The following is a 14,176-nucleotide window of genomic DNA, read 5'->3' as shown; positions in this document are numbered from 1 at the left end:
ATATTGAGACTAAAAAACAGAGGTTTTAGGATAAAAATCATTTAAAACCCTAACTTGAACCGATTCTATTGGATTCTTGAGATATTTTCTTGCAAATATAACTAACTATATTGAACCCACTTTACCCACAAAAGAGCTACAGAATTTGAATGCACTTATGCGTCTTTTTCCCCAGTGTAGATTACTTTGACTATTTTCCTCACGTTTCGACAATGGCTGCTAACTTTTTCAAGGGAGTTCAACCGTCATAATCCATCATTTTCTCAAGAAACCTTTTCATCTCCATTAATAAAACTGGTATCTCCTTGGATTCAGATTGCGTGTAAAAACTACAAACCCTCCCTATCCCCACCGCGGATACTCACTTTCAAGTTTGCCGAATGTACACGGTGACGAGTCGGAATAGGCGAGCTGCAGGTGCTTCAGCGATTGCTCGTAATCTCCATTCACTTTAAGCATAAGCCCAAGACGCAGGTGAACCTCATTGGCACGCGTAAAGTCCGGACAGACGTACAGCAATTGTTGGAATGATTTTATCGACCTGAAAAAAAAAAACAGAAAAGTGCATAAGAAGGACGATCGTGTAAATTGAGTTTGAAACAAATGGGTGCGCGTCGCCGTGGTCGTCGCGGAGGAGAAAGTGCAGCGGCTGCCAACAGCAGCAGCAGCAGCAGATAGCTGACAGGCTGCACCCGGTGCAAGTTTCGTGTCTTGTGTGTTTTTCGTTTTCTCCTGAGCACGAGCCTGCCCTCTATCAGCTGGACCTGCCTGTCAGCGTGGTCAAATTCGGGGCTCCTGCTGCGGTCACTGAGCAGTGAGCACTGCAAGGCAAAGCAAGCGAGCGTCCTCAACCCCAATCATTTATCATCATTTCCAGTGGGATGCAGTTGCAATCGTGCATTGTGGTCGGTCATTGTGCGTCCGTTTGCTACCGTTTACAACTCCGACAAAAACACCAAAAAGGAAATTCGCAACCTAATATTTTTGCAAGCATGACAGTCCCGTAAGCGTAATTGAAATTGATCATTTTTAATACCACCACAACTGTAATGCTATAACAGCAGATCGCAATCATCGAGAATTATTATCATTTTGCCACACCTAAAGGGCAATTTCGTTCGATTTGCATATGTTTGCTTTTTTTTTTTATTTGAAGTTTTACGCACCCGATTTTTATTTCAAAACTATACGATGAGATCTCCAACCGAGTTCGAATCGGTTGCTTGCTTGTATTCCTTCCACACAGTAATCCTCGAAACCTGCTGCTTCATATGGTGCTTTGCCTCCCATGCAGACCATCTGTCGACTCGACTGCACCCTTGTTTCTTTTTCTGCTTCTTCTTCGGACAGGAGGAGAGGTTTTTTACGGAGGATGCATATTGTTCCCTGCTGGCACACAAATACAGCTTTGAGCAACGGCGATGACGACGACGACACAGATAAAGGATGTATCTCGCGAGCGAGTATCTCCCTTTTTAAATCCCTTTCGTCGTGCGAAGGATCAAAGCGGAAAACGAGGACAATCTTCACCTGCTCTGGTGGAACAAGGGTTTCTCTGTTTGTCATGCTCATCAATTGTTTCGCTAGCTTGGAGTAAATGGTTCGTGAAAGATTGAAGCTGCACCAGCAGGCCCCGCAAAGAAGGGTTCAGCGCTTAGCTAATCAAGATTACTAAATAGTAAATTTTGTAACCTGCCCTCAGCTTGGCACTTGGCTACGCGCATATACGGTCGTTGACAACAACTCGAGCAAAGTCCAGCATCAAAATGACAGCAAATTGAAATCAAGTTTTGATATCAACATCAAACTGAGATCATAATTTGATATCAGTTTACGCAATTGACAGATTTCCCGAGCAAAGTCTGAGATCAAATTGAAATCTAAATTTGATGTTGTGATTTCGCTGATAATGATTACTCAGGTTGCTGTCGTTTTGTTCGTTTTAACGGTAAAAATATCACAATTGAGAGCAAACAAATCTTCCTGTGACATCACATTGAAAACTATTTCTGCTATCAGTGGGAGAAACTAAAAACTTAATTTGATATCAATTTTTCCTGTTGATAGCAAAACAAGTACACTGAAGTCTTTTTTTACATGGTTTTTTGACGCGGTTTTTTTTACACGGTTTTTTTACACGGTTTTCCACGATTTACACGGTACGTTTTTAACGATTTCTCGACAACGATACAACATATCGACTTGATTCCAATCACATTATCCGTTTCAAGCTATTTGTAATCGAATGGCATACTTAAAAAAATCGCAATTTTTGGTGTTAATACAGAAATTTTTAAAATATGCTTTAATTACGAATGGCATCAAAATCCGATTTTTTAAAAACATTTAAGCATGCGAAAAATCAAAATCTCGTAGGTTTTTTTTTACACGGTTTTTTTTTACACGGACCGTATCCCCCGTGTAAAAAAAGACCTGAGTGTATTCAATTTGATGTTATACTAAGGCAATGAAAACAAACCCGCAACAACAAATTTTTGAAGAGAAAATCTACAGCAAAATGAAAACAAAATTTGGTATCAAATCTGTCAATTACGTAAACTGAAATCAAATTATGATTTCAGTTTGATGTTGATATCAAAACTTGATTTCAATTTGCTGTCATTTTGATGCTGTACTTTGCTCGGGTTGATACCAAATTTTGTTTTCATTTTGCTGTAGATTTTCTTTTCAAAAATTTGTTGTTGCGGGTTTGTTTTCATTGCCTTAGTATAACATCAAATTGAATACTTGTTTTGTTATCAACAGGAAAAATTGATATCAAATTGAGTTTTCAGTTTGCTCTCACTGATAGCAGAAATAGTTTTCAATATGATGTCACAGGAAGATTTTTTTGCTCTCAATTTTGTTATTTTAACCGTTAAAACGACCAAAACGACAACAACCTGAGTAATCATAATCAGTGAAATCATAACATCAAATTTAGATTTCAATTTGATCTCAGACTTTGCTCGGGAAGCTAGTCAGTTTTCGCGATCCCCATGAAAAAGGGGAGTCCATGGGAATTGTTATGATATATATCTAAGTGTTTTTACATTGTTCCTGCATTGGCAATTCAGTATTTTAAACAGGTTTGCTATACCTACATGCATGTCAGTATAACAATTGACATCTTAAAACCTAAAACTAAAATTAAATCTTATCTAAGTATAAAGGGAATGAATCGTTGCAATTGAGGATTGCAACGATTTTTGCCTGAAATTATTAATTATTTTGTTGGACATTTGATCTAAAGCCTCAACATTCGAAATTCTATGCACTTCGGTAGTACTGTATCAGGGAGGCAACTTCAAAACCATCTTCAGAACTTTGTTCTGAATCCTTTGAAGTGCTTTTTTCCTGGTAGTGCAACAACTAGACCATATTGGAAGAGCGTAAAGTATGGCCGGTCTACAAAATTTGTTTAAATATTAGAAATTCGTCGGGCAAAGCTTGGATTTCCTGTTTATAAGAGGATACAAACATTTAACATATTTGTTACATTTGGCTTGAATGACCTCAATTTGATCTTTAAAAATTATTGTTGGTCAAGTACTAATCCAACATATTTCACTTGACTTGACCAAGAAATTGGAACTCCGTTCATAGTGACTATGTTTAGAAAAGGAATCTCTAGGCTTATATGGAAATATTATAAGTTTTGTTTTGGAAGCGTTGAGAGAAATCCTCCATTTTTGTAAATAAGAAGAGAAAATATCTAAACTTTTCTGCAGTCTGCTGCAAATAACACTTCTTCCTTTAGCGGAAATGCCTGTGTCATCAGCGAACAAAGATTTGTGGCAACCCTGAGGCAAATCAGGGAGGTCCGAAGTGAAAATGTTATGCAATATAGGCCCAAGAATGCTACTCTGTGGAACTCCAGCTCTGACAGGTAGTCGTTCAGGTTTGTAATTTTGGTAATTAACCTGCAGAGCTCTGTCAGTTAAATAATGTTGCACCAATTTTATAATATAGAGTGGAAAATTAAACTTTTTTTCAATTTTCATGCCAAACACTGTCGAATGCTTGTTCTATGTCTATAAGAGCAACTCCAGTTGAACAGCCTTCTCTTAAGAGTTGATGAGTAGTTGAATGCCCATGGCGAAATCCAAACTGTTCATCAGCAAAAATTGAGTTTGTATTGATGTGAAGCATCATTCTATTGAAAATTCTCTTTTCAAAAAGTTTACTTATTGAAGAAAGCAAACTTATTAGACGGTAGCTAGAAGCTGAATTTTTATCCGGCTTTAAAATTGGAACAACTTTTGAATTTTTATATTTAAGTATGCCAAATGGAAACATCTGTTAAATAATTTTACCAAGAAAGACAAGGTACTCTCTGGGAGTGTTTTAATGAGGATATAAAAAAATTCCATCATCACCTGAAGCTTTCATATTTTGAATTTTGTTTTAGTTATAGATCGTATCGTCCTAATCATTAACAATATTTTCCCGAGAGAAAATATTCAGATAATCCCGAGCAACCTGATTCTCAATAGGACTAGTAAGACCCAAACTGAAATTATGGGAACTTTCGAATTGCTTAACAAGTTTCTGAGCTTTTTCCAAATTTGTGATCAAAATTTTACCACCTTCTTTAAGCGCTGGAATAGGCTTTTGAGGTTTTTCCAAAAAATTTGTGAGTTTCCAAAAGGTTTGGAACTTGGGTCTGATTTCGAAACATTATTTTCAAAAGCTTTGTTTTAGCAAATCCCGCCAGATAACTTTCATGGCAGGATCGCGTGTTCTTTGATATTGCCTCCTACGGACATTTTTCAGACGGATCAAGAGCTGAAGGTCATCGTCTATTATAATTGAATCGAATTTAACCTCGCAATTTGGTACTGAGGCAGCTCTTGCTTCATCTAAAGAAGTAGTCAGAGATTCAAGAGCATAATTAATTCCAGCTATGTTCCATAAATGTTCGATATTGCTCCCAATCAATTGAAAGTAGAGCTGTTGGGATTAGACATTATTTCTTGGGATACTTCAAAATTTACTGGAAGGTGATCAGAACCGAAGTCAGCATGAGTAACCAATTGGCTACAAAGTTTACAAGAATCAGATAACACCAAATCAATAGTTGAGGGATTTCTTGCTGAAAAAAGCATGTTGGGCTGTTTGGATATTGAATAGTGTAATATCCTGTAGAACAATGATCAAACAGAATATTACCATTGGAATAGCTTTGAGCATTATTCCATGACCGGTGTTTTGCATTTAAATCACCAGAAATGAAGAATTTACACCTATGTCGGGTAAGTTTCTGAAGGTCACCATTGAGAAAAAATCTTTTGCTGGCCTACGCATTGGAATGGCAAATAGGCAGCTATAAACGTAAGTTGTCCAAATTTTGTTTCGACAGAAACTCCTAAGGTTTCAAAAACTTTGGTTTCTAATGAAAAAAAAATATGTTTGATTCGTTTATGCACAATGATGGCAACACCACCACAGACTCTATGAAGACGATCATTTCGATAAATGAAATAATTTACGTCCCTTTTAACCTTATGGTCAGGTTTAAGGAACGTTTCAGTTATAACGGCAATATGCACGTTATGAACTCTCAAAAGGTTAAATAGCTCGTCCTCATTCTCTTTAAGAAATCGAGCATTCCAATTCAAAATATTTAATGATTTAAAATCCATTGCTAAATTTCAAAGTAATGACGATATTCTATAAAACTTCCTTTTTAAGAGCAGGAATGCTTCCTAAGTCAAAATTATAAAAATTTCCGTTAGAATTATGTAGGCTAGAATTTTAATTTCTTCCAACTACAATAGCATCATAGGTACCTTCATTTACACGCTGACCATTGTTAAAATAAAACAAACACAAAAAGCGTCTATATAGCTGCCACAGGGATTCGAACCCAGACATTTAACAATCTTGGCTAGTGGGAAATCTGGTGCCGTTACCATCTAGTCTAAATCTATTATTGACGAAGGAGTAGATGCAAGCTAACCTTTTGCGTATGCCAGGCAGAGCCTTCTTAGTTCGCTGGCGCCGGCAACAGAGTTAAAAATAAATCGTGTGTTCCCAACACCTCTCACTCTCTGCACTCTTGCTGCACTGACGTAAACGGAGGGAGGCTAAATATTTTTGTAACAAAGTTTGTTATAATTCTCTAATATTGCCGTTTACATTGCACTCGCTAATAAGAATTTTTTTTTTTCTGATTTTAAAGTAGCATAAGCATTAAACTTAGCTATATGAAAGTAATTAATGTAAGTATATGTATCAAAACAAAAATGAGATGAAAGCGGTTCATTGATTGCATATGCACTATTTGAATTCTAATACAGAGTTAGTTGCACATTTTGTTTGGTTATGCGTTGAGATCTGTCTCCCACACCATTGCAAATTAAAGATATATTCGAAGTTAGTTTTGATTGCTTATGTTCGACGGTTAGTGTTACAATTTTCCATTGATCATTTTAATTTGTGTATCATCAAAACATATTGATTTTCACAAATTGCACAATATTTATTTGAAAAGGTGCACGCCAAAATTCAAAGAACACAACTGAACTGATAATTTATGTTTTTGAATTCCGTTCATGAGCGAACATATCATTGGTCCAAACTATTATTGCGCAATAGTTCCTAGATAGTTAAAATCTAGATAAGCGTTTTGATCAGAAGCGTCTGGCAGTGACAATTTCAATTTTATAATGCTAGTTGTGCATTCTTAATCACCAACGTAACATTTTCAGGTTTTACGGAATCAATATATAGTAGCCTAGTCGCTTTGGGATAGGTTGTTTGATTCGATTTGCGAAATGAGGCCCCTGGATTTCCATCGAGTTAGGGAGAATCGAGTTAAGGAGAGATCGAGTAAAGGAGAGTTGACTGTAATGATTTATTTAATTCTTAGCATCCCAATCAGAAGAGAATGCTGTAAAAAAATAGGGGAAAAAGCACTAACTTTGGCCTATGAATCTAATAAAAACCTCCCGTTCTTCAATTATTCGTAGAACAATGCATCATCTAGACAATACAAATGAATATGTTTGATTTTTAGTTTATCATTATCAAAAAAATGCTTGCCTTCGAAAATAAATTATGGGCCCAATATTAGGGACATTTAGGCTCACATTAGGGACATTAACCCTATTAGCCCAATTCCATGTGAAAAACTTTTCCGTAGTTCTTAAATAAATTTAAATTCTACTACCGGCTCAAGACTAAAACAAAACAAAAATTAAAATAAAACCAACCGTTCCATTTCCCGTGCTAGTAGTGCTAACAAACTTAGTTAAAATGTTGTTTTAAATTTTATTCTAACAAATTGTGTAACAATTTTATATCAAATACCATGATGATTTTTTATTCCTCATTTCACCACAGAGCTCTTAAAACAAGATTAAATCAAGGGTTGTTATGTATAACAGAAGTTGATATAATCATGATATAATTTTGTTATAACGTTCTGGTCGGGTTAGCTGGCATGTAGCATTTTTTTTTGGTTCCGTGACCCCATCCCTGGCACTTACGGCACATTTCATCCAGTCTTCCTGAAGTGTTCCCACTTCACTCTGACATGGAGCATAGCTTTTTCTAATCCCATAAGGTTGTTTAGTTCACTAGACTTGATGAACTAAATAAAAATCATTGGAAATCCCGTTGCGTGAATCGCCAAAACAGGATTTCATTTTTAATTCTGATTACTTGGACAGGCTCAACTCCAAGTAATTTTGCCAGTTCATCTTTGATCTGATCCAGGGATTCATCACTGGGCAGACCTTTCAAGACAACCTTGAACAGACGTTCAGTTTTGGTGTCGTAAGTGAAAAATGTGTGTTGCTTATCAGTAAGGTACTTCAGCCAATACACTGAAAGCTTAAATTGAACGAAATTCAAAAGTTTCTTGCGTAGAGTGGTTACAACAATAGGGGGAACCTTTTCCTTTTTGGCATTAAGCCGGTAATGTTTGAATATAATTTTGCCTGGATGATGGATCATTCTCATCATCTGTAAGCATATAAAATTGATTGCTCAATTGAATTTCATCATAAGAGGGATCAAACAATTGCCCTTTTCTTTTGCGCTTAGGCAAATCCAAGTTTCTCCAAATCGACTTCCAAGCAGATTTCTACAAGAATCCGAAGGATCGAAAAAGAATTTTCCAAATCGATATCCAAGCAGGATTAACTCGGTAGGGTCCAAACAGGGACCGAAGAGGAATAAGAGTCAAAAAAGGTAGAAATTTTACAGGTTGAGCACTGAAAAGTGCTGTTTAAATTTGTTGTAGCTTTAGGTAGCAGTAACACTTCCTTCAGCAAAAAGCAAATAGATCTGACGATGCAGACATTTTATTGTTTTTAATTCTGATGCCAAAGTTATGCTTAACATGTTTAAAAAAATGCTGGTTTTTAAGGTTCCATCGATTTAAAAAAAATCGTTGACCAATTTACTTGATAGTTGTGAGCTGCTCAGTGGATAGCGTTTTAAATCGTTACGTGGTTTTGTTTTGCCGCTAGAGTGGTTCAAAAGTAGTAAGGCCACAAACATTAAATCCCAGTGTACAGTGGACCAGGAATAAAATCTAGCAGGAAAAATAATAACGCTCTGGTATTGTATCCAATTGGAATGACATCTTCAGTGAAGTTTCTTGGATTAATTAGGACTACAATTTGGTGGATTAAAATAGTTCAAGTTTCAAAACGTCATCTCAATTGGATGAAATGCTAGAGCGTTATTATTTTATCCTGCTAGATTTAATTACTGTGCCACTGTGTGCAGAGATGCGTACCTTTTCGTTAAATCGTTAACTGTTAATCAACTACGTTAATTTAATGTTAACGTTTCCGTTAAATGTGAGAACCATTGACGAATTGATTAACGATCGTTAAATTGCGTTTCGTTGAATCATTCATTGATTTTATGTTTATGGATTAGTATACTAGCAGGGTTGGTACTGCTTGGGGTTGACAATACCGGAGGCTTATTTCTAAAACCAGTTTTCCGGTACTGAAAAATCCAATACCCGTAAAACCGGAATTAGGAGGAACTACAAAAAACTGCATATTTTTAAGAAAAAGTGTTTATTGGTAAATGATTCAGTTAGAACTGCGCTTTTCAAAACTAGGTTTGTTCGTTAAAGTAAAATTTAAGATCGCGAAGAGCGTTTATCTTATTATCTACCAACCGAAAGAGGATCTTAGTGACAAAGCTTCCTGAGACCGAAAATGCTATTTCGGAGTCCACTGATGTAGGATGTACAGTACAAGGTTTATCGTAAGTCATCTTCATATATTTGCCCTTAGTATCGTAGAAGGCAAACTCTTGTTTAATAACTCTTGTCAAATTGTTTGCTGACGTTGACGCAGAGCTAGTTCTGGGAGCTGCACACTTTCACTGCTGCAACCGTCTCACAATTGTTTCCTTCACGGTCAAACCATCGTTCTCTACATCAGCTGTATCATCATCCAGTCGATTCAGTTCCTCTCTTCACTACAATAGTAGTGACTTTAGTGTCTAAAATGACAGAAATGGTGACCAAATAGTGACATTTATATGGTGACTTACTTAGGTGTTTTTGTATTTTGTTTTTTTCCGCCCATCTCTCCCTCTGAATGTTTCTACTCTGTACATCATAATACACGATAAAAAGGAAATCATAAAAATTAAAATGTATTCCGCATTTTTTTTGATAGCACATATGTCCCTTTGCGATTTTCGCGACTAAAAGTTCAAAACCACGACAAATCCGCGAAAATCGCGAAATCCACGCCTGTTGTAACAGCCCTGCTAATCTCAAACCCCTTTAACAGTTTCCTTTTCTTGCCAACCTGAGATTTTTTTTCCATTATGCATTTTATTCATCGCAAACTTGCACTCTCCGTCATCAGCACTTTGTTTGCACTCGGCTCGACTGCATTAATTACCATTTTATAGCCATCCGACGACCAGCAGAGTGTAGATCACTCCTAGCAACAACAGCTGAGCTACATACAACTCGACCACATGGTCGCCAAGTGGAAACGTCATGGTTTAAAGTGAGATTTTCCGTCCTAGTTAAGCTAGTTAGAACGCTGCTCCACGACTAAAGCTGCTGATTCCGTAACATCGAAGATGAAACACGAGACGACTCACATTGTTGTGCACCAACAATCGTTCACTTTAATAGTCATCTAGGGGCTAGTTAGGCTGTGTGCTGTGGCGGTTGAATGTAAAAATGCAATTGCATTTGCTTGTTGATGCAGCAGCAACAGCACTGTTGCCGTCGCAACTGAATGAAATGACCGTGACATACATGAAAGGCCTTCCGCTCGTTCAACGAGCGACTATCTATTCGAACTGAGCTTTGAGCCATAACAGTCACAAAAATACTCAGAAACTGATTAGACTTTCTGGGTTGGTCCTCTTATCGAATGCATGCGCCAAAACTTTATCATCAGCCTCTGGGAAATAAATTTCGATTATATCACCATCCATGTCGTTCAATGTTAAAGAGTTTTATTCCAGGAAAAAAAAGTGAATGACCATATAGCAATTGATACCATCTGTGGCATCGAATTCGCCTGAAGCTGACAATGAAAATTCAACGGAAAGCCACTTGCTACAAAAAGTGCTCAATTGCAAACGAGAAGAGCCTAACCACCCACTCCTCCCCTTTCTTTACTCTGTGAAAGAGGGGGGGGGGGGTGTCCAAGGGATTCATTCCCCATCACTCTCGCTTTCGCAGTATCCTTCGATTCGATCGACCAACCGCGGCTTATGTATCAGTGAAATCCTGTGGTTGGGTGCGGATCAAACAAACGAACAGCAGGAAAAACAGAGCACAAACATCAGCAGTGGGAAAATCGATATTGTCCCGAATAATGATGTTGTGGGCCTACCCACAGCCAGCGAGCACTGTGGAATATGTACGCATGTTAAGCGAAACGGAAATGTGGGAACGGTCGTTGGTTTGAGGGAGCGCTGCTCCACCAACACAGACAATGCGAAGGGAGAATCGGGGAACTGCGATGGAGCAATGTGTTCGTCACATAAAGGGCGCTGAACTATCCCGGAAGAGGTCGACTGGTTGCCTCTCGCTCCACCGCCCCCAACCCACACGGATCGAGAAGATGAGAACACCTTACATAGGATACTTTACTACCCCGTTCCACGCTGGGACCTTTGCCAGAACGGAATGTGTACATAAAGCTTTCCATCCCTACAACTGACTTGGGATATACTTTTATTGCATCTACTCCTATAGGCATCTGTGTAGTGGTAAGGGCTCGACCTCATGTAAACAAATCTTGCATGTATTGGAATGTTTAGCTTTTTTTCCTAGCTTTCACAGTAAATATGGGAGGCTTGGCTGAGCTTTCCTCCTAGCTATGATTCCACCGTTGCCAAACTGTGACCTAAAAGGGATTAGCAAGCTGGAGCACGGTTTTTAAGCAAGGTTAATTGCCGTTTTCTGTGGATGATGTAATTTAGTGAACACTTTCCACTTCCACCCAACATTACATATGCTACATATATCCCTTATTTCCTTCTCGGTCCCGAGTCCAACATGTGAAATTGAAGAATTTAATTGCATTTGCTTCCCGGGGATCGTTGCTGATGCTCTCAACTTTCGAAAACGAGAGTTAGCCTTTATCGAGAGAAAAACGAAAGTCATCACACATCAACACGGGTGGCGAACAAGGTGTTCCGGCGTTCTTCAAGGTTTCCTGGAAACAAAATTCTCAAGCGAAACGAGAAAACACAACTAAAAGGCATAATTATAGGGGTCCAGTGGATGATTTTACTTTTTTAGAAATGTTTCGTCGTCAAACAAGTGAGAGTGTAATTGCAGTTCTTGGTGTTTCCTGTCTCAAGTTTGGCAGAAACTACCCATTTTTCGGTGGGTTGCGCCGACCAGATGTTGAGATGAAAGAAAGTGAAATTTCTGGACAGAAGGTAGCGTTCACGAGAACTCAACAAGGGCGTTGACCTGATCTGTTTGAGTCATTGGAGGCGATGTGGTTGGTGAACTGTTTTGTCTCTAGAAGAATAGGATTGCTGTTGCATGTTTTCCGCTGGTCTTGGGTATTTCTCATAATTAGAAATTACACCACAAAATCACATGAACATTATTATTTTTTTTTTTCCTTTGGTTTGTTTACCGTCGATCTTGTTTTCCGTGCTGAGCACCAATGCTACCGACGCGCCAGGAAGGCAGCTCCCACACCTGGACCCTACCTATCGACCCATCAACTCATGAACCGGGGACCAACGGCTTTACTATTGATCAGAGATGTTATGCCTCAGAACATCCCGGCGGCGCCGACTGGGATACATGAACATTATGTGTGCAATGAAATCTATATAATTACTCACATAGAATGTGTTATGTTATGAGATATTCAGATAAAAATCAATAATTCTGCTATTGGAAAAAAATATTATGTGCGTTCCCATTAGAAACGGTAGGTCGTCTGCTCGAATCCCATTTGACCGAATGTCGTTTGAGATGAATAGATTTGAAGATTCCAAATGTAGCTTTTTGAAACGACTATGGACATTAACAGAGGGCCAGTGAATTATCATACTCAAATACACGGTTTTCCTGGTTCAAATCTAAAAAAAAATCACGTCTGTTGATATTCAGCAAAAATAGAAGTGTTCAAATTTATTAAACAGAGCTAGGATCTAATTTTGGACCTACTAAGCACAACCCGCCCTTTGCCTCTATTTTTCGAGTGGACATTTTTCACAAAATTGCTCTAATGTTGCCTTATGGATCTAAAGATTGGGCCCAACGATACCAAATTTCCTATTATTCAATATTTATTAGAACAGTGCGTCATCTAGACCAGTGCTGATATTTGTCATTGTCATTGACAGACTTTCGCGCGATATTGTCAAAATTATTTTTCACATAGGGTATATGTCCCTAACCTCGGTCTAATATGAAGGCTCCAATTACATTTTATTACGTATCTTACGTAATGATTGAGCTGCCGTCAATATTTCACTGTGAACATGTAAGATATTCTTATTATTTGGATATTGATTAGGCACGACTGAAAATTGTTTAATCTCACCATTTTAACATGAAAACATTCCAGATACGTGGATGTCATGTCGGTCTACTGTACTCAAATTGGGTCTATAAATGGATGCAACTTCGTCCAATCAAAGATGAACCTCGATCTACAAAGGACCAACGTGAAAGACTTCCATTAATCAGTTCGATGTCTTTCTCTGTTGGTTTCTGTAACAATTGTAAAGGTTTCAGAGACAGTAGGTGGTTGGCCTAAGGTCTTCTATCCACCGTGATGGGGCTGCCATCTTAGGTATAGCTTCCGGGGAAGAGCATTTCTTATTCAGCCGCTGGATGCCAGTCAGACGCTGTTTGAGCCGCACCTCCATGGTGAACAGCCGCTCGGGTTGGCGAAGTATTTCCTCTATCATCGTGCTATGGTTACCGCGCCAGTGTTCGCGTCGCACCTCCTCACTCTGCTATTGTCGGATTGACAACATTGCCCAGGCTACGCCAACCAGCTGTGTCCATGTTTCAGCTGGCAGTCTTTTGTGATCATATGACTCGTGGAGAATTCTAATGAGAAGAGATTTAATAGGAATTGTGGGTTCAAATCCCACCGGTTGCCGTAGATTTTTATCGCACAGTTTCTCACACACACACGTGTCCTTCCGATCATGTGTACTTTGCTTCTGAGCATCTTCTAATTTTTACAAAGAGAATTGAGTTCAAAACTTTGTATTAGATGCAAAGGAATTTTAAGAAGAACTCCAAAGAAATCTGTGTAGGCTATTTTTTATCTTGATCGTTTGTTTGGAAGGCTCAATCGCGTTAGCTTTACGGAGCCAATAATTCATTGTTCATTCATCAAAATTCACTTCATTCCATGTCTAGTAGGAGTTGGGCCGAATACTCGCGGCTTACTAGGCTATCATTTGAATTGCCACATAATAATCAAATGCAAAATTGTAAAAAATGTGCTTGGAAAGCTTTAAATTAACAACTGTGGAAGTGCTTAAAGAACACAACATTGAGGGCAGCCATATCCAAAAACGAAGAAGAAGAATACCATGTTTACATTCACCTTAAAATTCCCAATTAACATTCTGTATAACCCATTCAGTCCATGCCATGCGAAGAGTTGTCATGATTCTGATGATTTTATTTGAATTCAAAGCATTTTTCGAGATTTCCAACTTTCGTTCTTGTTTG

General features: G+C 38.2%; 1 protein-coding gene across 2 annotated transcripts in view; it reads right to left on the bottom strand.

Moving 5' to 3' along the window:
- The window catches only part of LOC135711155 (histone demethylase UTY-like), a 269,948-nt gene that overhangs the window by 54,577 nt on the left and 201,195 nt on the right, over window positions 1–14,176 (bottom strand). For both annotated transcript variants that reach the window (XM_065233900.1, XM_065233910.1), the window contains one exon: window positions 366–541. In XM_065233900.1, coding sequence (XP_065089972.1) covers window positions 366–541 — 176 coding nt within the window. The remainder of the gene's footprint in view (window positions 1–365; window positions 542–14,176) is intronic.

This window comes from Ochlerotatus camptorhynchus, unplaced genomic scaffold, assembly GCF_037179485.1.
Source record: "Ochlerotatus camptorhynchus isolate MF236.1 unplaced genomic scaffold, CSIRO-AGI_Acam_v1.1 ptg000037l, whole genome shotgun sequence".
Lineage (NCBI taxonomy): Eukaryota > Metazoa > Arthropoda > Insecta > Diptera > Culicidae > Ochlerotatus > Ochlerotatus camptorhynchus.
The sequence above is the reverse complement of the archived record's forward strand: the minus strand, read 5'-3'. Positions and strand labels throughout refer to the sequence as shown.